The sequence below is a fragment of the Coturnix japonica genome, chromosome 9 (assembly GCF_054131305.1).
Source record: "Coturnix japonica strain WE chromosome 9, WE-NBRP24, whole genome shotgun sequence".
In the NCBI taxonomy this organism is placed as follows: domain Eukaryota; kingdom Metazoa; phylum Chordata; class Aves; order Galliformes; family Phasianidae; genus Coturnix; species Coturnix japonica.
In genome coordinates this window covers 5,993,544-6,015,077 of record NC_140671.1, presented here as the reverse complement: position 1 = coordinate 6,015,077, position 21,534 = coordinate 5,993,544, and the positions used below count along the sequence as shown (strand labels likewise).

The window sequence follows — 21,534 nt, the reverse complement described above, 5'->3', positions numbered from 1 at the left end:
CTCTGCAGGGACCATGCTTGGCCCATGGTGAGTTTACAACCTACAGTGTTTGCTCGGTGCTTTAGCACCAGGTTGTACAGCACTTGCCTGTATCAAAGGGGCTGCTGGCCATTATGTTGCAGGAAGGGACACAGGAACTTTTGCACCAGCTTCTAGTGTGGCCAAACTGGCAGCTGCTAGCACTCAGGGCAGCAAACAGGAATGCCTCAGAGCCTAGCAAGAGAAGGGACAGGTGAGCAAAGAATCACTGCAATTAAATACAGGCTTTAAAACTAGTAAAGTGTTGGTGCTGGGTTTGGTTTTTCCAAGTCCTTCAGTCCCACCCAACAAATGCAGCCATACAACATAGGGATTCCAGTGCCTGCACCTCATTAATATAAAGGGAGAAAGGCAGATGCTGTGTCCGTGCTGACCGTCTGCAGAGCCCAGACACATTCCTGCCTAGCAGGGTTCCTTATTTATGATTACATTGGAACTGCCAGCAGAGACATATGTTGCTAAGGGTCGTTTATTCTTGTTTGTAAAATGTATGGCTGCTCCTAGCTTCCATACTGTCAAAACTGGAAGAACTGGTCCCAAAATCTCTTGCTGCATGATTGGATGAGACGCCTGTACATCTGTTAACGCTGTAGGAGCTGTAAAATGAAATAAGTTTCACTATAACTCAAGCACCTCTATTACCACCACAACGTGCAAAGCAGCAGAGCCGGCTGCTGCTCTTGCAGAAATGACACAAACATACATTTTGCCAAGTTTGGATGTAAATTTAGACGAGGCAGCATTCCCTCTGCTAACACAGAGAAGGAAGGGCTGAGTATGTGTGAGCCCCCACCTGAGGGCTGCGCTGGGGCTGCATACAATCACACTGTGCTGCTCCTGTCAAGCTGGAGGTACAAAAGGGGCCACCTCTGCCATTGGGTCGAGCCCTCTGCTCCTGAAATACTCATCTGGAAGGAGCCAAAACTAAGCTCTAGAAATCCTTCATCTTGTGCTGCAATGAGCAGACACAGCACATCCACCTGAACACACAACCAGAGCACAGTGCTATCAAATGGAGAAACCACTGGGCTGCAGTGCAAGTTGTGGACTTGGGATGCAAGGAGCAGCAAGAAGAGCTCTCTGCTCCCAAAACATGCCCTTGTTTGATGCAGGGGGACCCCAGCACAACTCCAGGTCTATCAATCCAGCTCTGCTCCACACCCCACATGCACAGTCCCAGCACTTCACCGTGTACAGAACCAGCCCCTACAAGCTCCTGCTCACTTCTCAGTGCTGGAGAAGCAGGCATTTTACAGGCATTTTGCAGGCCTGGCTGTCTGCTGCCAGCTTTCTGCCTTCTCAGCATCTGCTGCGAGATTTCTTTTTGCCGTTTCTGATGGTGCCATATGCCTCAGTGTCAAAACAATGGTGCTTGCACACTGACTAGGAGCCCTGGGCCACGCTCCCACCGAGCCCTCGCCCCAGCTGAGTCCCAGCACCCACAGGGCTGCCCCAAGCACTGCAAAGGAGCAGGACCAGCAGACACGGCTCTTTGCGATGTGAAGGGCCCCACAAGCACCTGCTTACACCGAGGACAACAAATCCCACTTAAGGGTTATCACAGCACCCTGAAAGACTGCACAGTGTTTTTCCAGCCATATTCTACTACACAAATCCTGCCCCAAGGAACCCCGGCCAGGTCTCTTCAGGCTCACAGTTGCCCATGGTCACATAGGTAGTGCCCCAGGGAGCCCAGCTCAGGGCTGATAGAGCACATGTGCCAGGAACCAGCCTGACTTGGGATCCCCAGGCACCCAGCAGCCTCCATGCCCACCCCACAACCTGCTGGCAGAGGAACCGATGCCCCAAAACTCTGCTCCCACCCTACACATAACACACCCTGTGGTTTCCCTACCCCTTGGGAAAGGAAGAAGAACCATCCAATCATCATACCAGGTTTATTTCTTTCCTGCATTGCTTATACAAGGGATGTACCAAGGTCTCCACAGCAGCAAGTCTCCTATAGAAAAAATAGTCATTAATCTCCCGTGGCAAAGCCATCCCTGTCCTACAAAGGACACCCGTGCAGAATACAGCAGTGCAGGCAGGGAATGGCACTCAGCCTTCTGCTCAGCTGAAATCGTATTAAAGACTCGGTTGTACAGGAGTCAGCTACTGAAAAGAAATGTTATTGTTGCACACACGGTCACCAGGGTGCTTACTACACAATCACGTTTGATCCGCTAGCTACAAAATTGGATGTAGTGTCTGGTAGTGCAATATTGGTTGGGAGGGACCTGGTTAAGGGAGCATTAAGATCTCTAGGAATCGTCCTCCTGAGGAATGAAGGGGGGGGCGGGGGGGGAAAGAAAAGGGGAAAAACGATTTCACTTCATTGTGTTCAAAGCATTTCACTCTACCATCACTGTGCTCCTAGAGAAAGGGATCCTGTGTTATACAAGGAATGGTACAACTCAGAGCCTAAGCCTCTCAGCTACACAGTTAACAGCCCAATGCTGAAATGCTCTTTAAGTAAGAAACAACAACATAAAAACAACCCCAAACAAGTTGTTTTTTTTTTTTACCATCATCTTTTATCTTCTTTGGACTTGAATTCTCGGAATGCAGACGGTTGTGTCCTCGCTAACATTTCCAATCACTCCTGCTTTATATTACTGAGATGATTAAGAAAAAGGACTTGACGCTGCTTTCCAGATGCATTTCCAGGCATCTCCATTTGCTCTGAAAAAATCTGTTAATGCCACATAGAGCAGAGAAAGACGAAGCAAAAGGGCATTTCTGTGCTCTGTGTCGAATGCTGCCGTGTGTTTTCTGGCCTGATGTGCAGCAAATAGTGGTTAGGGTGATTAAGAGGAACCTCTCTCTGTGCTTTGCTGAGCACACCTGGGGAGAGGAAGATGAAGCTGCAGAGATACAACAGATGAGGCTCTGGATATCAGTGGGAACACCAGGAAGGCTCCACACCTTCTCAACACACACACACACACACACACACACACACACACACACACACACTCACACCCTTTCTTTCACACAAAAAAAAACCCTATAAAAGCTGCCTGTTACAGGCAAACATCAGCTTGTAAAAATAAGGCCAGAAAGAGGCAAAGCAACTAAAACAAAGACTTTGGCAACAAAGCGAACGTGGCTGTTACACGCAGGCCAAGTCTGGGTTCACAACAGCACATCCCCCCTAACAAAAGAGATTGCAGACAAAGTGAAACTTCCAATCCAAGTAGAGAAGCTTTGCCAGCAGAGGTTTCCAGAGGGCTCTGGGCAGCCTGACACATTCCCCTTCCATAAAGCACACAGGGGGCACCGGTCCCACTGCAGCACTCTCTGCTGGGGAGCGAGGGCTGCCCAAGCTGTGTGCCAGCTTGCAGCTAAATAAAATTAAACCTTTTCTGCTCCCAAACAAATTCCAACAACCCCTTTTGTCCAAATCACAGCTCGAGCAAGAGCTTGGCAGGGGCACAGCTGGCTCAGCACGCTGACCCCCAACGCCTGCTGCTTGAGCCCTTAACCTACAGTGCTCCAAAGCCTTCCTGAGTATGGCAGGGTCCATCTGCTTGCATTTAACCTGCTGCTTCTCAAGTCTGGGCTAGTGGTTCATTCTCTGAGACAAATGTAAGGGCCTTGCATGGATTAAGTGCATCAGGAAGCCCCCACGTGTTACCTGACCTGAGTAATGAGTGCCTGTTTGTGGCACGTCCAGCACTGCAGCTTTGTGCTTGTCTCCTTGTGGGCTCGGTCCCATTTCTGCCTTTGTGCAGCTTTTCACTGATCGGCTTCCACCCAGTAAGAAACCAGACCATCTCCTGGGAAAGGAAAAAGAAATACTCCTGCAGAGACAGCCGCCCGCTGAGGGTATGACGGTCACTAATCTGACTGGCACTTTTAATGTTCTTTTTATGCTCCCCCGGGGTTTGCTTTTAAAGATGATTTACGTGGGTGTCAAGTGAAGAGTATTGGATCGGGCCCATCGCCTCCTTCGTCCTGGAGAAGTGCCCAAGAAGAGCCAGCCCTGTCTGGCCCAGAAGCTCTTCCCTGTAAACCTCTATGATCAGCTGCATCTCTCCAGCCCTCGAGTGAGCAGTCAGCTCCCACGGAGCCGATGTGCTCTGTGCATGAAGGCCTCCACCTCCAGCAGCAGTCAGCAGCTCTGAGAGCCCCTGTTGTGGAGTCCAGGGCCATGGCAACTAAGATAACTCGAAGCCAGTGTTCATGCTGATGGCATAGCGCAGCTTCTCCCTCAGAATGCTCTTCTTGCTGTAGTTGGGAAGCTTGAGGAGGTTGAAACACGTGGAGGAGGTTGGGAGGCGCCCACCTGGCTCTTTCTTGCGGATGGTGAAGAAGCCCCGTAGCACACTGCCCAGTGTGTCACCGGTGTCCTGGAACAGGGCAGAAATGCTGAGCTCATTTGGCACATATATAAAAGGCAAAGACGTGCTAACAGAGTTGGCAATAGTGAGAATCAGATCCTAAAACCCTGTCCCCCATAGCTGCTAGCAGTCAGCTGCTTTTAACTCCAAGTGCCATTACACATGTAGGGAACAGGATCTGAAGCATGAGGAGGATATGTGTGAGGAGAAAGCACAACTCAGTAGATAAGCATGAAGAGCCCAGCTGCTGCTGTGCTGGGAAGGAGGGAGGTACAGCCACATGCATTCTGTTAGTGGAAGGCTGTTTTCACCTTCATCTGTAGAATATACATCTTTATAGTTTAGTTTCCTGGTTGGATAGAGATGAGGAAGCTGGGCAGGGAAAGAGGCCTGCCGGAATGCAAGGAATGCATGAGAGACGCCTACCTGGTCATCAGAGACTTCCACACAACGAATGGAAAATGGAGGCTTGAGGTAGGCAAAGCCCAGAAGTGGAGGCCTAGAGCAGCTGGTAACAAACTGAAAAAGTGATGGACAGTGAAAGACAGCAGCAGTGAGAGCAGCCTGGCTGTAACAGACACGTGGCTAATGCAGTCACAGCAAACAGCTGCTTAGACTGGCATCTGAGCACCCCACCGTACGATACTGCTGGGCTTTGTGCTCAGCTCTTCTAGCCTTTGAAAACTGCCATCCATGCAGCACTATTCATGTTAACAAAAGAGCATTTATAGAACCCTGCTTCCAGGGCATCCCCCACCAGGGGAGCAGGGTGTAGATTTTAAGGCACTCAGCGTTCTGATATTCTTTCTATTGGGGCAGAAAACACGTAACAGGAGGAGAACTGCACTGACCCAACTACCCTGAATTCCAGATTGGGCTGAAGAGACTGCACTTACCTTCAGAAACATGGCTCTCTCCTCAGGGCTGAAGTCATTAGCTAGGATGTCCCACAGCCAGATAATGACCCGATGACTCCCATGGAAACCCCCATAGTACACTGTGTGTTTTCTGGGGAGAAAAAGGTTGTGACAGGTTTGCATCCCACTGCAGTAGCAGGGTCACAGCTGCCAGCACACAGGTGCTGGGAGGATCAATACTGCTACCACGAGTCAGAGTTCTCTACTATAGCAAACTGCCAGCACAGAGCCCCACAAATGCTTACTGGGTGCTTAATCAGAGGAAAGGAAAGGACAGAAATTCTGCTCTTGGAAACCACTGCATACCAGTGGAGGAAGGGACCCTTTACATTCATTAATACTTCATCCAGATTAGCTTTAAGGAACTTGCTATTCATTCCATTTGCTTCTATCTGCTTGTAATTCCCATAAGGATGAACAGATAGCTGGGAAAGGCTCAGTCTCCTGCAAACCTCTATAGAACCACACAGTAACACAGTTTGTTTTGCTGAATGAAAAAAAACAGCAGACTCAGCTGGTCACTTACTTTAAGTCCTCGAGGTCAATCTCAGCGTTGTCACCAGAGATCAGTCGCTGCAGCTCTGGTGCAGAGAACATACGAATCCACTCAGGCTTAATGATCGACCTGAATCCGCTGATGAGCGCTGCTGTCTGACTCTTGATCTGCGTGTGCATCCGGAAGTGAGCCATGAGATGGATGTAGCTGATCCTGTGTACGAGAGGGAAGGTGGCAGCCAATGAGCCAGAGCAGCAAGAGAGATCCACCTCAGACTATGAAATACTCTGCTGTGATGAAAATACAGGCCTGTTTTCCAGTTCCTTAAGAATGAACAGATCATGCTCTGCAGGGCTCTCGCTACACCTGGAATTAACACACTAAGAACACTGAGGAGATGTTCATCTTCACCCTAGTTGTGCAGAAGGAGAGGTGCACTGCTCATCAGCTCCAAGGCAGACACCACCACATCCATGTTGTCTGTGTTTTCAGCAAGGTAACCTCACTCTGTCATTGAGAGAAAGAACCTTTTCCTGGATTGCTTCCACTTTATGATACTTCTGCTCCCTCCCAGCTCCCAATTTGTGGGCACATCTGCACAAAAGCTTCAAAGCTTCTGCTGTGAAAAAAAAAGCCCAGCAACATACAGGACTTTCAACTTCCTCCCTGAGCTGACTTCTGACAAGCCACAAAAAGACCCTTTCAAATGCAAACTCCTCCATGAGAGCTCAAGAGGGGAAAAAGAAAAGACTGGGCACATGAGATTGCAAAGCACGCTAACAAAGGTGAATCTTCAGGTAGGATCCAGCTTTCTCTTACCGTTAAAAGAGAACGAACCCCAGATTACCAGTTCTAACACACATCTACATAGCAGGTATTTTACCTTGCATTTATGATCACTGAAGGGTATGGCTAAGGAAAAAATAATGAAGGGAACAAAAAGGTGGGTTTGGTTTTCAGGCTCTGGAGTTGACATTTATGATAACTATCTAAAAGCCGGTTATCTGTGAAAATAGCTACAGGGCTCAGTGTCTCCTCTGATTTCCTGTGTCTAAAGTACGACTGTCGACTACATTTGAATTCACCACTGTCTCTTCTGAAGAACAGTGCTTTATACAACTGCCACATGTTATCATTTTGAGAAGATCTGTCTGCTCCAAGGTGTCTTTGAGCATCTGTGCCCTCTGTGTTCACGACTGTGTGCCTGAATTGCTTTGAATCCATCTGTCTGCATCTATCACCGTCATTAAATCCTGCAGAATCTCACAGGCTGTGTGCCTTTGACCTCAGAAACACTGTTGCAAGAAGTAAATTGTCAATTTCTATTTTGCAAATCGAATTTAATACAATTTCTGCCGATGAACTGTAACCAGTAAATTCTATTAAGATATTTATGGGCTCCTTCTACTCTAATCTATCTCAATTCATTCCAGATGCAAGCCCAAGGAACTAGAATAAAGTATTTGGCAGTGGTGACCTTAAAAATCTAATTGCTGTACTTACTTATTTTCATTGGTAACGGGAATGGTCTTCCCTCCAGGAACAAGTTCATGGCAAACAAGCTGAGGGAAGAAATGATTGTATTGCTAATTACTGCCTGGAACCACAATGGAAAGAAATGTCACACTAAGCTGTTGCCTCCCCATAAAACATTTATTTTAACAATAAAACAGTAGGATTTTATATTTAAGTAATAATCCTACTTCTGCCTCAAACCAGTTTCACTTCACTGTTAACACAGCAATTGAACAGTAGGGAACTCTCCAACTCTCCCACAGGCAGCGCCAGCACATCTTTGAGGACACCCTCCTCTCCTCTGCTCCATCACTGCTGAACAACATGCAAATCAATTCAAAGAGCCCTGGGGGGGCTGTCACAATCCCACAGTCCAGAAACTGAGCAGCCTCAGAGCCTTTGCAAAGCTTGGTCTAACAGCCCAACCCAAAGCTATTTGCTCCAGAGGTCTCACCTGGGGCTGCTGAGTAACAGAGCTCCCTGGAGTTCACAGTCCTTCCAGATGGGCACTTAAAACATGAAGCAAAGCACACTTGGAAAGCGAGATGGCTGGGAAGAATCTCCATCCTGCCTGGTGTTTAAGTGCCCCTGATAAGCACTCCATGACTTACTGGTCTCTGAGCTAGCTTAGCTCTAGTAGTAGCCTTCTCATAGGATTTGCAGACAGCAAAGGCATCTTCTCATCTACCACTACAGCACCAGTGGCTGAGCAGAACTTTGTAGAATCCAGTGCACAAGCATGGCCATGTATCATCAAACCTTCACATGGAGTTCTACAGACTTTCCTTTTCAAGGCCAAGTGCCTTGCTGCCAGACTTCAAGTTTCCATCACAGAAACTGTTACATATAAAGAGATTTCCTTCCTACTCACACAGATTCTTTTTAAGAGAAGAAAACCAGTTGTGTAGGTAAAAACACAAACTGGTTTTCAAGTAAGAATCTTCGCACTAGAAAGAAAATCAAGGGCCAGAGGGCAAACTTTGCCAATTCTCTGCCCACTGATAAATATTGAACGAAGCCAGAGAGACCTACAGCTGAGTTCAGACAAGCTCTGAGTTGGAGCCAACCTTTGAGCACAGCCATCTTTTTGTGTGTGGAAGGAAAAGCAGAGCGACATCCTACCTGCAGTCAAACAAGGTCATTTATCAGTCAATCCTTCTCAAGATCTTTGGTTAGAGGAGGCCAAATGATGCATCCATATTACATATCCAGAATCACAGAGTGAAAAGCACTCAGTGCAGATTCTGTTATAGATGCTCAAGACTAGCTATCAGAAAGCTCAGAGAGAAATAGATGCCTTCAGCTGACCAATGGACTGCAGGTGAGTCTCTCTGCCCTAAGGACACTGAGAAAAGACAGGATACTTCTGCTCAGGAGTCAAACCCAATTCCACTGCTAACTGCTGATATTCACAATCTGCCACTTCCAGCATCAGAGACTCTCCAACAGCAGCAGACAGTGAACAGTCCTCAGGATTGCTTTCAGTGCTTCAGAAACTCTTTGTGGTAACATCAGCCAGACAAGTGAGGGAGATGGTCCCACAAGGAGCAACCAGGATATAACAAAGAGGAACTGCCTGAGCCAGGACCCTGAACTCGGAATATCAGTGTGCAGAACTCTGCTAATCAACAGCTGGCACAGGAGCTGAGATAAGGTCCAAAAGTCATTGAATAAAAGCCTACCTGGCCCATCACATCTTCATCATAGGACAGTGTTAAGCCCAAGTCACTGATATCACCATCGTAACGCTACAGGAACAGAAAAAGGCAAAGGAGTTAGTGTTAAGCAGCAGGAACAGCTATTCTTCATTTCTGTATCACTCTCTCATTAAATGATCCCCAGAAGGCACCAGGCATAAAAGCATAAAACATACACGACTTGCCCAAAGTTACAGAGAGACTGCACAAGAGCTGAGGCTAAACCTCCGGAACTGCAAGTCAGTGATTCCTAGTTTACACCTTCAGACTCTTTTCTCATCCCTGCTTGCCTCAGTAAAAACACAGGACAGCTGTGTGTTCAATTGCTTCAGAACCAGCATGCATTTCCACTGCCCTATCACTTTTGGGATGTTTTTCAAGTATCCTAAAGGCATTTACAAGTCTAGCAGCAGCCAGTGATAAGGGGGTTGAACAACTGAAATAGTAATGCTCAAACCTTAATTGAAGTGAGATTTTTATAGAACTCAGAGTCCAAGGAGGGAAGTTCATCTACAGAACTGTAGAAGACACTGTGGTGGTGTCCAAGGAGCTGACTCAAGAAGAAGGAAGCAAATGGTACGTCCACAACAATTCCCTGCAGACAAGAATAAATACGTGAGGTCACACTGCATGCTTGCTATGTGTGATGTCTTTGGGTTTGTGCTGTGCTAACAATATCTTAGCACAGCACCTTTGGCTCACCTCGTATACAGCCTTCCCAAGCATCTTCCCCACAAACTCAAAGAGCTGCAGGTAGTTCTCATGAATATAGGATGTTGGGGATGGATACAGCCTCTCATCACCGCTGGTTGTCTGCACACAGAGATAACAGTACAGTGAGCCAGCCTGCTTCTGTCTGCAGCCAGTCATCACAGTCAGCATCTGCAGCCCCACATCGTACCTTGAACAAGTTGAGTGCAGGGTCAAACACTTTCTTTATTATTTCCTCCAGAAACTCTTTGAAGACACCATCCTGATCAATACCAGCCTCATCGACACCCAGATCATTCACAAACTTCACTCTGATCACTCCCTTCATGGCGTTCTGGGAAAGCTGCCGTAGCTGTTCATATCCATCCTACGCAGATCAGAAAGCCCCAGGACAAACATGTAGGAAGAGACGTGAAACACTCACACAGACATGCAGAGACAGGAGATAAGAGATGCACCACAAACATCTCTGTGTGTACCACTGAGTTTTGGTGTCCAAAAAGGCATTTTTCCTAGTCAAAACTCCAAGCCTTAGTCTGAACTGAACTAAGGTCCAGCATGTTTGTGTTATCAACTCATAAAAAGAAAGGCAGGAAGAATTGCATGGGGAGTGGATCCCCAAGGACCCACAGAGAAGATAAACATATTCACAGCCTGTTTTGTCAGGCCAAGTTACTGCTTCATTAGTTGGCTTCTGCAAAGCACATCACTCACCTCCAACATTCGCGAGCGGCGGATAGTGATGTGTGTGACATGAGGTGATGCAGAGCTGGTTTCAACCAGCCCGAGCTTCTCCTTCTCCTTCGTAACCATGTTTCGGAAAAGCAGCACCCTCTTAGAAAGAAAATAAACATAAGTCTTCATCCACAGGGGTCCTATTTGCCCTCCAATGCAGCAGGACTTTCAGATGTTCCTAATGTATGGTCAGACCTGGTTCTTGGTTGTCCATTCCCAGGTAGACCCAATGATACTACCATCACTAACTCACTGCAAACAGGAAGTTCTGCCTCCTCATTCCCCAGTGAAACAGATAAAGACCTTTATCTAATTAATATCTCAGTCACAGGCTCCACTTCCCAATATACCCAGGACATGTGTCCCTTTCATCCAAGGCCACCACCTTCTCAACTCCCACCCTTTCCCCCATCCCACTCACATTCTTGTGGGGAATGACATGTGGGATGTACTGCAGGAGCAGCTGAGCTCGTTTCTTGTCCTTGTCCAGCTCCTGGAAGAGCACGCTGGGCTTGAGGTCCCTTACAAGAAAAGGAACAGACTTAAAGATCCCAGTGAAGTGCCCAGGTGGGTAAACAAATGGGGGTAGAACAAAGAGGAAACCTGTAATGGTTTCAGATATGATTGAAGTACTAAGGCATCTGAGAAGGCCAGAGGTACTGAGTTAGGTACTGAGCCACTTTCCAAAGCACCAGCTTCCACAAGTGGCAGCTAACCATTAAGAGAAGCACCTCCACAAGAGTATTTAAGCCACAGAGAGGGGGCACCCTTAAATGCAATCAATACAGGAAGCATTTCTGACTCAGTCTCAAGTGCAATTTGATATACACCCAGTTTAAATGAAAGGATCCCAAACCAAACTCCCAAAGGGAAGCTGACACCCCAGGGCAAGCACACAGCTGCACATGACCCTTGCTGTGAGCTGAGACACTTACTTCCGTAACCAGTGGTCCTCAGGAGCAAAACGCCTGCGGCAGTCCCTTTCATACAACACCATGAGCCAGCCATGGACAGAATGAAAGAGCTCCAGCGTCTCCCCTCTGGCATTCTCTGAACAAAAGGAAGAAAGCAGAAATGTCCAGGAGCCCTAAGTAACAGGAGTGTCTGAGAGCAACACATTGATCATCTCCCCCACACTAACAGGAGAGTTACTTTCCTCTTAAGGCAGCAAAGGTTAGATTTCTTTGATCAAAGAAGTCTTCTGGGAGGCACAGAACTCTTAGCCACATCAAGTCAGAACAGACACAGACTACCTCATCTAACTGTCAGAACTAAGCTGCACTCAAACTATATCCACATACAGATTGACTCTAGCAAGATGACAAAAGCCAATATGCCCATCGTGCCTGGTAAACAAGTTTTCTTTTGTAATAGATGAGTGCATTGTATTTGGTGCCAAGCATGACAGTAGCATCTGGACACCAAAGCACTGGGACACATTTGAGCCACATAACATAATGTTTCTGTGCAAAGTAATAATTAACAGAAGCTTCACATCCCAAAATTAATGCTGCATATTGTCCTACCAGAATCCTCAACTTAAGCTACTGAAAGCACTTACCCACAATTCCATCCCAGATCATCTTAAACACAAAGGAATTCAGAAAAGATGAGATGGTAACAAGCTCTTCCAGTTTGAATGAAATCTGCTCTTCATAGACTTCTATGTCATCAAGAATCCTATCAGAGAAAACAAATGCAAATGTACAAGTGTTGATTTAATTCCCTTCTGAAATTTTCATAAAGGCACATTATCTTTTAGCAGCAGCTTATTTCTATGATGACTGACACCCATGAGAATCTGAAGGCACAAACAACTAATCCTCATTTATTGATTTTGATTGACATCTGACTGTAACATTAGACAGTAGGAAAGGTAGGAGATGCAAGCACATGCAGTGTTTCACAGTTAAAAGGAACTGTGGACTAGTCCCAAAGAGAACTGTTTCATCATCAGAACAGTCCCTAATGACCAGCAAGGACAATTTTCCACCCTTCTTCCCATTCTTTGTGCTGCACAAGCCAATCAGCAAGACAGCAACAGAGCTGCAAGCAGAAGCACATAAGCTGATCTCGCAGCAGTACTGTATCACCATTCTTCAAAGATATCTACCCCAAAGTACACACACTGGACTGATGCAATTGCTGCCCATAAGCTGTAAGAGGAATGTTCCCCACCCCCTTGCTTTTTCCATAATCTTCTGCTGCCACTTCAGCCAGCTGCATGTTCCTGAAGCAACAAAAGGATGATGGGGGAAGTCCTTCTGAATGTAATCCTTTCTCAGGATTATGTTGAAGAAGCCTGCTGCTTTACACTACCTTGTTATCTTTATGCAAAGACAGCAATACCTTAATTATTCCTCTTGAAACCTAAGGAACATGAGAGTTTTACATTACAGATATAGAGAGCACCCTCTGCTTGCTACCTACGTGATAAGGTGGCGGGAGCAGTCACAGAAGAGCATCAACATGGCCAGCAGCCTCTTGGATTCTTCCGTATCATTATTCAGGCATTCCAAGAAGAGCTTTAACCCGCCCTGTGGTCCCAGCTCACAGATAAAAGCCCATAATTTGGGCAACAGATCATCCAAGTAAGTGAGGCCTAGCAATGAAAAAATATAAAGCACACTCAGTTAAGCTTTTCCTGCCTGCTTATTCATGCAGGCTCAAAGACAGAAAACAGAGCTTGGTGCCAACAGATCCTTTTGTAAAGTAAAATTTTACTTGAAGAGTAAAGGCAGCACACTGGGCTCCAAAGCCCACCCGCATTAAGAGACACCAGGAAAAGCAGAAAGACCTTCGTTAACAAGGTATGAGCTGCTCACATATCTGAAACCCTTTCCCACTCAACTCACTCGTCTGCCATAGGCACTAGACCAAAAGAACATTCACCTCCCCCTTCATCCATTTGGAGGTCAGGTAATTTGTTCTTCAAAATGTATGAAAGCATTCAATGTTTCCACCACAAAGATTAATATTGTGAGGCTTAAGACTGACTCCGTCTTAAGTTTGGTATTGAGTAAGCAAAGTTTCATTGCAGGAAAACTTGCTTCATTTCATATTCTGGGCAGCTAATGCTTGATAAAGAAGTGATGAAAGTTATTGGATCAGATGTACGATTCAGGATGGAACAAGTCTTCCATCCAACCTGACAATAAACTGTTATCAGTAATAAAGCTACCAACAAGTCAGCAGAATTTAACAAGAAAAATGCCTTTTTCTCCTCCACATTTTAAGTGATTTGAAACACACAGATGTACCCTGACCTGTGAGTATCTGCAGGCGTATCTGCGTTAGCGTGGTGAGAGTAGTTTGGTACAGGACACAGATACTGCACACCTTCTGCACTTCAGCAGAGTCCACTCTCTTGCCCCCAACAGGCTTCAGTATGTTGCGCACGGATGCAGACTTCTGAAAAGCTCTCTTGAATAGATCTGGTGATGGAAGCACATGAGATGATAGCTCAGGACATAGGTGTTATTCCAAACCATTTCTTGTCCTCAGCAGCTTCACAACCCTGTGATGGAGGGTTTTAACAAACTGGGTCACCAATGGACAGTTGGCTTGGGGGGGGGGGGGGGAATTTTTCTTACAGAATGCTGTAAATCTGCTGGTAATGCAGAAGAATGTTTCAGTGGGGGCATTACCCTTCAGCCTGAAACCTTACCAAACCTGCAGTAACTAATGAGCCACAGGATCTAGTGCTATGGCTGGCAGCTGGAAAATTGCTAAGATTACAGCTGGCTTATTCTCAATGCTCTTCTGCAGAATCACCATGCAACACAAGCCCCCGAGCCAGCTTCACCTTGCTTTTCACCTGGGAAGCTGGCCTCCCCCACCTTGTCTTGGGAAGCATTAAGCAATGCAGTAAGCACTTTAGCTACTTGCAAAACAATGGGGAAAAGTGCTAAAATAAGCAGATATTTTCACAGCATCAAAGCAAGAGTCTTGCCCCAGGTCACAGAGGCACTGTGAGCAGGAATTACAAATAACAAATCCTATCCCCACCTAAACAGCAGCAGCTGCTGCAAGTAATTACTCAAAGCTTTTAGCTAAGTGGAAAAGTCCAACCCCTGTGAGACTGGGAGACAGAAACACACACACACAAACATAGACACAAAAGCAACCCTGCAGAACTGACTCTTCATAGGGAGGCTGTTCTGAGGGGAAACTGGCTGTGTTGGCAGCTGAGCTATTTCCTGATTCTCTAGCAATTTCTTGCTGAGCACATCACTGAAGAGGATGCGGATCATATGGACTCCCCAGAGATGCTGCAGTTGCTTTGTCAGCAAAGGCATGGACTCATTCAATCTAAAAGAGAAGTCAGAGAGACACGTTAGAAGGCAGGCTGGAATAAAACACCACTGATATCCTGACACATTCAGCACGCAGTCAAAATGGAGCATGAAACCACACTGCAGATGGACCTCACAGGGGGAAGAAAAGGAGGAGAATAACAAAATATTTGAGAACAAAAGATATACAAGTCCTAAATGAAGCACGGCAGCACAGCCACTGTTACCAGACTGACAGTACTGACTGAGCTTCCCCATGCAATAGTTTGTAGATGAATAGAGCAGCTTAAGTTCTGCATATGCATTCTGAAATGTCTGATAAATTCATCTGAGTAGGGTTACATTGCTCATCTCAAAGCACAAAACACTCTGCAGCTTAAAAATAACTCAACACTCTAATAACAAAATACATGGAGAGGCTTAATCATCTCTCACCATAAGGTGTCTTACCCATAATCCACAGTCTGTGAAAACCAGCCCAGAACAGGATGCCAGTGGGTCAGATTGGATTTCTTTTGTGAAACGTACTTCTGGCAGTAGGAGAGCATATGAATGAGCACACCCACAAAATGAGCTGTCTCATCCTCAAGAACTTTATCATTCAAGGAGCCCAAGTACACAAGATTACCTGGCAGAAGAACCAGTAAAGCAAGGTTTAGAAGAGGAACAGATACTGCAGGACAGAGGTTACAGATAAAACGAACACATACCTATTTTCAAGACCATAAAGAACTACTGTGAAAAATGACTACTAGAGGCTACCCTGCAGGAAGCCATTTCCATCACGTCAGCCATGAAGGCAGAATGTCACTTTGGCATCCTCCTGCAGCCTTCTCATCTGTATCTTACCAACACCTTCTACAAAGTACTATAAGCTACAGCTATGGGTATTTCTGAGCTCCAACTGTTCCTGAAACATATACTTAAATATTTCAGTAGCACATCTATTTAGGGAAATTAGATTGAAATCTGCTACACTACAGGACTTTCTTGGAACCCAAGTGAAAAGCTGGATAAAGTGGAGATAATGCTTCACAATAATATTTCACACACATACAAGATGGGATGCAAATGAGATCAGATCTCTGACCCTTCTTCCATTTGCAAGGGCCTCATAATATCCTTAATGTTAAAGCATACCTGCAATACTCTAAAATAATTCTTAATTATCATTTAGAAACTGCCTAAGTGAGGATAAAAATGGCGAGCTGGAGGCAGCTCTGACCTGTGGACAACAGAGATTTGGCTCAAAACTCTCTTCCAAGAACAAAATAAGGTCTTACAAGTGCTTACCCAACAAGCAAAGAGTGTGACTTCCTTCCAGGCACACACAGACATCTCGACACTGCGCTTCACGACTCAAGAATATGATGAACTTGCGGAAAAGATCGTGAGATTCTATCACTGCCAGACGCTGAAATATAGAATTTAACCCTGAGTGAGGCTGACAAGCACCACACAGAACAACCACACCTGATCTGCCACCAGTAATCTGGGTTAATTTCTCTTTCTAGATAGATAGGCAAGTTCAAACCTTTGGAGAGAAAGGAATTAAAAACCTTGCAGTTGAATAGGCTACATTCCAGTTGAAGACAGATATTCCCTTGTCTGTCTACAAGACCACAGAATGCCCATCTCACACAAAACTTGCTTGCACCAAGCTACGCAGGGAAGCCAACATGAGATTAAGTAGACAGCCTGCTAATTACATCATAGAACCTCTGCCATGCAACAGACTGATTTCTAGTGAGTCTCTACCCACAATTACAGAAATGGAAGAATAAGAACATACGAAGTGTGCAGTACAAAGGTCTTCACCTGTGTTCTATTTATTTGAGGATGGTTCAGTCCAACACCTCACTGGTGTTAATGATTTCTGTGGTATTTAGAAACCCTGAGCATTTGGAGGGTGGAAGGATCAAGCACTTCCAGACCAGAGTTGAAACAGGGAGAGACATGCCAGCGTTCTGTTTTATAAGTTGATAAAGAGGAATGACAAAGTGCTGCTGTGCGACATTCAGTGCATATTTGGTACTATTATCTCATTCACTTACCTCAGGTGTTAGAGTAGCAAGATGAGTCATTATAGCAGGAACAGACATGATATGGATCAGAAAGGATCTCAGCAGATTGTCTGAGAACTGTGCAGCAACCACAGGGCTACAGAGAAAAATACTTCAGTGCAAGAAACTCGATCTAGCAAAGAAAGAAGCAGTCTTTCTAACTGAGTCATTCAGGGCTGATTCTACTCTCATCAAGACACACATATGGAAAAAGAAAACTCACTTATATTTCTGTTACCACAGCAAGTTTACAGAATTGATCAAGACAAAATATTATGCAAGTCAAACAGTCCACAGCATGATGTATTTTTTTGCACAGCACATCCACATCACCAAGAGAGTTGTAAATGTTATGCAGTTCACCTCTCAAGTTCCCCATCTCCCTACTGCCATGATGACAGAAATTAAGTAGCATTTTCCTTAGGCAGAAGTTAAGTGATACATCTAAGAGCATCCACTGCTTCTCCACTGAACATCACAAATTCATAACCCCAGCAGTGACAGCTATAGAAGGGAAGAGGGACAGATGAACCACTGAAGTCTTAAAGAATGCCTGTTACAGGCTGCAGAGTGCTGAAGTGAAAAGACATGAGCTGTTCAGGGACAAGGTCAGGGTTACAGCATGCTGTTCTTCAGGAGAACAGAATGAACCACCAGAAAAAACCTGCATTTGGTTCTTGTCTCAGGGGCAAACTTTGCTCCTACGAATCAAGGACTGGGTACACAGGCATCAGCAGTTCACTGTGAAGAGGCACAACTACACTTAGCAGAGAGCTCCAGTCCCTTCTGATAGTTCAACAGAGAAAGGTTTACACATCCCATACTCTGAACTGGAACCGCTCTCAAGTCTAGGCTAACGCTCACATTTACTGCTGACTTAACAGCACTTCAACCTGAAAAATGATGACAGTAACATGAACTATTTGCCTAAAGCAGCTCTTTTATCAGGAAAACACCCTCCAAGGCATAGAGACAGGGAGAGAGAGGAAATCAAAAGCTCTATAATTTTGGCTGTGTATCACCCCAAGCAGCTCTGGCTGCCTTACCGCAATGCAAGAGAGAAGATTGCAGTTAAAGAGCCTTTGGACAAGGATGGTCTGGATCTTGCCAAGCCATTAGTTAGCAAAATCTGAAATAAAACAAACATTAAAACCTGCAGAATTCAGGAAAAGATTGTAATCGTTCTTGACAGACTGTGTTGACTTTCAAAGCAACCTAAAAACCAGTTATTACTAATCCTTGAGCAGAACTAGAAGAGCTTTTGGTTAATGGTGGCATATGGAGAAGCTTTGTTCAAATTAGATTGTCTTCTGCTCTTGCTTTCTCTAGGACCTGTACTCAGAGGGTTCCCAGGCACTTTAGAATTAACAGGCAAGGCTCAGAGCTGCTCAGTCATATCATGATCATTCTAAAAGATGAATTAAAATGACATCAGCTCCTTTCCCCAACAGAACAGTAAACAAACCAAATTCATACAGCAAGTCAGCAGCAGAGTTTGCAAAAAAAAACAAGTCAAGAGCCCTTGTTCTTTATGAATGAGCTTCCTCTACATCTCATTATGAGATGATTAAGTAGCATTTAGATTCAGCAGTGGGGACAAAAGAGGAGATGATGTATTTGGTCCTTACTGCTCCGAAGAAAAATAGGACCACAAAGAAATCAGCAGCGCTCACATCCAGCCTCTCCCTCACACACCATCACACAGAGATGATAAAAGCTTCCTCAGAACAAGAAGCATAGGACAAAATGGGGGCTTGCTTGGAATAAATGGGAGACATAGCCTGAGACTGACCTGCAGCACAGAATAAAATCCCTTCTGATTTAGATGTCCCATGATGTTAGCACAGATGTGGTTCATGGCAGGCCGCAGGGTTTCACCTTCGAAGTTAAAACAGTGATGTTATTAGAACAGCAGCTGCACTGCTCATTGTCTTACAAGCTACAAAGTGATTTATCAGCTCACAAACTCTTCTTGCACCAATTCCTTTCCCCTATATGAAGACCAACCATTTTAGCAGTATTTTACATCAAGTCTCAGTAAAAATGGAACACTTAAGCTATAAGAGTCATATTTTCTCCCAATACTTATCTACTTTAAGTATTTTCTGCAAAAACACAGAGTATGCATTCCTGTATCTATGAATACTTCTGGACACACGTAGATCTGTGCCTTTACTGAACTGGATGCACCAACCTTTTCCCCGAAGAATTTTCCAGGTAGAAGTGTCTGTGAAAGTGACAAGCATTGTGAGGTGCAAATTGACCAGTCTAGAGTCTTGTAAGATGTCAGGCTGCAACAACAAACGCCAATATAATAAACCTAATTAGCTCTGAACTAAACTACAGATCTGTTAGATGCAGGCAGACAAAGAAAATACATTAATTACCTTCAGCTGCTTGAGAAATTCACAGCAAAACCATAAAATATCTTTGATCTGTTTGATCCATAAGAGTGTGAGATCCTTGGAGAGTGCCAGTGACACATACCACACCTGAGCAAAGCAGGACACAGATGGGAGCAGTGATTAGTATTTGTGCTACTGATAGGCAAGATACATTACCAGGAAGCTTTGTAACAAATGACCTCCTAGGGGCCCCAGTGAACCCAGCAGTGGAGCCAGGTTATTCCTCTTAGAAAGCTCTTGGTCAAAGCATTCCCACCCACTACAGAAAGACACTGTAAAAATAATAGAGGAACACTGAGGAACCTGTCCAAACATTTACCATTGTATCTCAGTAATGCTCAGGGGCTTCTGAAAGCTAAATAATTTAAACAACACCAACCTAAATCTCCACACACAACTCCCCTCTCCTCCCACTCAAAATCCTGCTGACCTTTGGTTCATTCTCAACATCCATGCTATTAAGAATACAACGGCACAGCTTTTCAAATCTCTGCAAAACAAAAGGAAAGAGGCAATATTAGCTCTAACTACAGTAAAGGCTATTCTGGAAAAGCACTAGGAACAGGTCAGCAGAAGGAGCAAGGTATCTGAATATCAAAACAAGTGCTATACACACATTCCCCATGGACAGTGCTGATCCCTCATTCCCTGACAGCTCATCTACACATCATGCCAGAGCAATGCAGAAGAAGATCCGTCTGTGCCAGGATAGACCTTTGTTGATTTGCCACAGTGCATGTGCCTGGAGAACTGATAGGGCTAACAAAATCGCAAGGCATTGCTCAGTTACTGACGCTGGCATGGTCAGCAGGAAAAACATCTGTTAACCCATGCCCTGAGAACGGAACCACTACTGAAAAATTCAAGGGTTCTTCTATTTCAGTCCTATGGGCAGACCACTCTAAGAAGAACAGAGATCACATTTCTGAATCCACATAGTGATCACATAGGTTCCTGCAATATATTAACATGCTGAATATGTTTAGACTGTGTCACTGAAAGAAGAATATCAGAGTAAGAAATCTTACCTCTTTGTCCTCCTTATGATTAAATACAAATAGCAGCTTCCTAGCAATTCTGAAGACAGAAAGAGCACTTCTTTTACTTGCCCCAGATTCAGTTGCCTCAAAGAAATCCTCCACTTCTCTCCTAGGAAAGAGCAGAATACGAGCATCAGTGGTTACAAACCAAGCCCAGCTCTTCAGATCAAAGCAAGGCACAGAGGGCAGAGCCCCACACACCTGATCTCCTTCTGCAGGTGACATCGGCACAGGAACCTGCGGACCAGAGCCTGGATCTGCACAGCAGCACGTTCCCTCTCCTTCAGCTCACGTCGCTCCTCACGGGCCTGCCGTGCTTTATCCAGGAACTGAGCCTTGGAGGACTGGCTGGCACTGAACATCTTTATGACTGACCAAGAGGTGAATGGAACTGAATGAGTACCTGAGGAAGGAGGAGCAGAGAGGTGAAAACAAACAGTAGATTTAGATGTTAGGCCTGCATGCAGCTGACATTTAAATGGGGGGAAGGAGGGTGTTGAACAGCACTGGACCAATGAGACAAAACAAAAAGCCTTTGCAAAGGCCAAGTTACCTGGCAACGGGGCTGTAAGGATGAAACACAGATATCTAGATCTATATACACATCGTTTAGTGAGGTCTGCACCCAGGATTGAAGCTTTTAATTGCAAAGCAAACGAGCAGCACCAACCAGCTCTGTGCAATCACTGCGACCCGCTCCTCACATCCCAGCTCTACTTGCAGCCCGATGCAGTCCCTGCAAACAAGAAAGCGAACAGAACTAAGAACACTTCTACAAGTAATTATAAAAGGAATGAGGATGAAGAAACGTGGGAAGGCAATTTTTGGCTGCGATACGGACCCACGGGGCAGCCCAGAGTATGGAAGAAGCCTTATACAGATGGAGAGGCCTTATACAGATGGAGAGGCCTTATACAGATGGAGAGGCCTTATACAGGCCTGAGCACCCTCCAGGCCCCCTGAGGCCGCCGCAGCCGAGCGGGGCCCCGGGCATCCCGCTAGGCCGAGCCCGGCAGCCCCGTCCAGCCCTACAGCTCCGGCCGACAACCTACAACGCTCCCATACTGTTCCGCCCTCTGTCCCTCCTCTATCCCCACACACCATTCTGGTTGTACCACGCTTCATCCAGCTCAACACACTCCGCTCCCCGCTGTAGGAGCCGCTCTCCGGCCTCTCGTCCCCCTTCTCGGCTCAGCTCGACCCCATAGAGCTGATGGAGCGCATCGGAACGCTTTAAGGAGAGCACACAAACGCCTTCCTGGAAGTAGAGGTGCATGT

The 21,534-nt window shown here is 45.7% G+C and overlaps 1 protein-coding gene across 4 annotated transcripts; it reads right to left on the bottom strand.

Annotated features, from left to right (window-relative positions):
• Positions 1–1,923: 1,923 nt before the first annotated feature.
• UBE3B (ubiquitin protein ligase E3B) lies at positions 1,924–21,534 on the bottom strand. Of its 4 annotated transcripts, none has more exons than XM_085555941.1 (28): positions 21,358–21,534; positions 20,810–20,992; positions 20,458–20,659; positions 20,245–20,365; positions 19,647–19,706; positions 19,199–19,303; positions 19,006–19,102; positions 18,604–18,689; positions 17,858–17,940; positions 16,803–16,908; positions 16,042–16,162; positions 15,199–15,376; positions 14,595–14,764; positions 13,720–13,887; positions 12,884–13,055; positions 12,015–12,133; positions 11,389–11,503; positions 10,875–10,974; positions 10,433–10,552; positions 9,909–10,085; positions 9,710–9,820; positions 9,465–9,602; positions 8,993–9,058; positions 7,299–7,357; positions 5,826–6,008; positions 5,279–5,390; positions 4,809–4,901; positions 1,924–4,391 (listed from the first exon to the last, which is right to left on the bottom strand). In XM_085555941.1, the coding sequence occupies exons 3-28, from the start codon at positions 20,616–20,618 to the stop codon at positions 4,200–4,202; spliced, it is 3,213 nt and encodes a 1,070-aa protein (XP_085412067.1). In that variant the 5' UTR covers positions 20,619–20,659; positions 20,810–20,992; positions 21,358–21,534; the 3' UTR covers positions 1,924–4,199. The 4 variants fall into 4 exon arrangements, with proteins under 4 accessions (XP_085412067.1, XP_085412068.1, XP_085412069.1 ...); XM_085555942.1 differs by lacking the exon at positions 21,358–21,534 and adding an exon at positions 21,098–21,336; XM_085555943.1 differs by lacking the exon at positions 4,809–4,901 and having other exon boundaries at positions 21,358–21,493.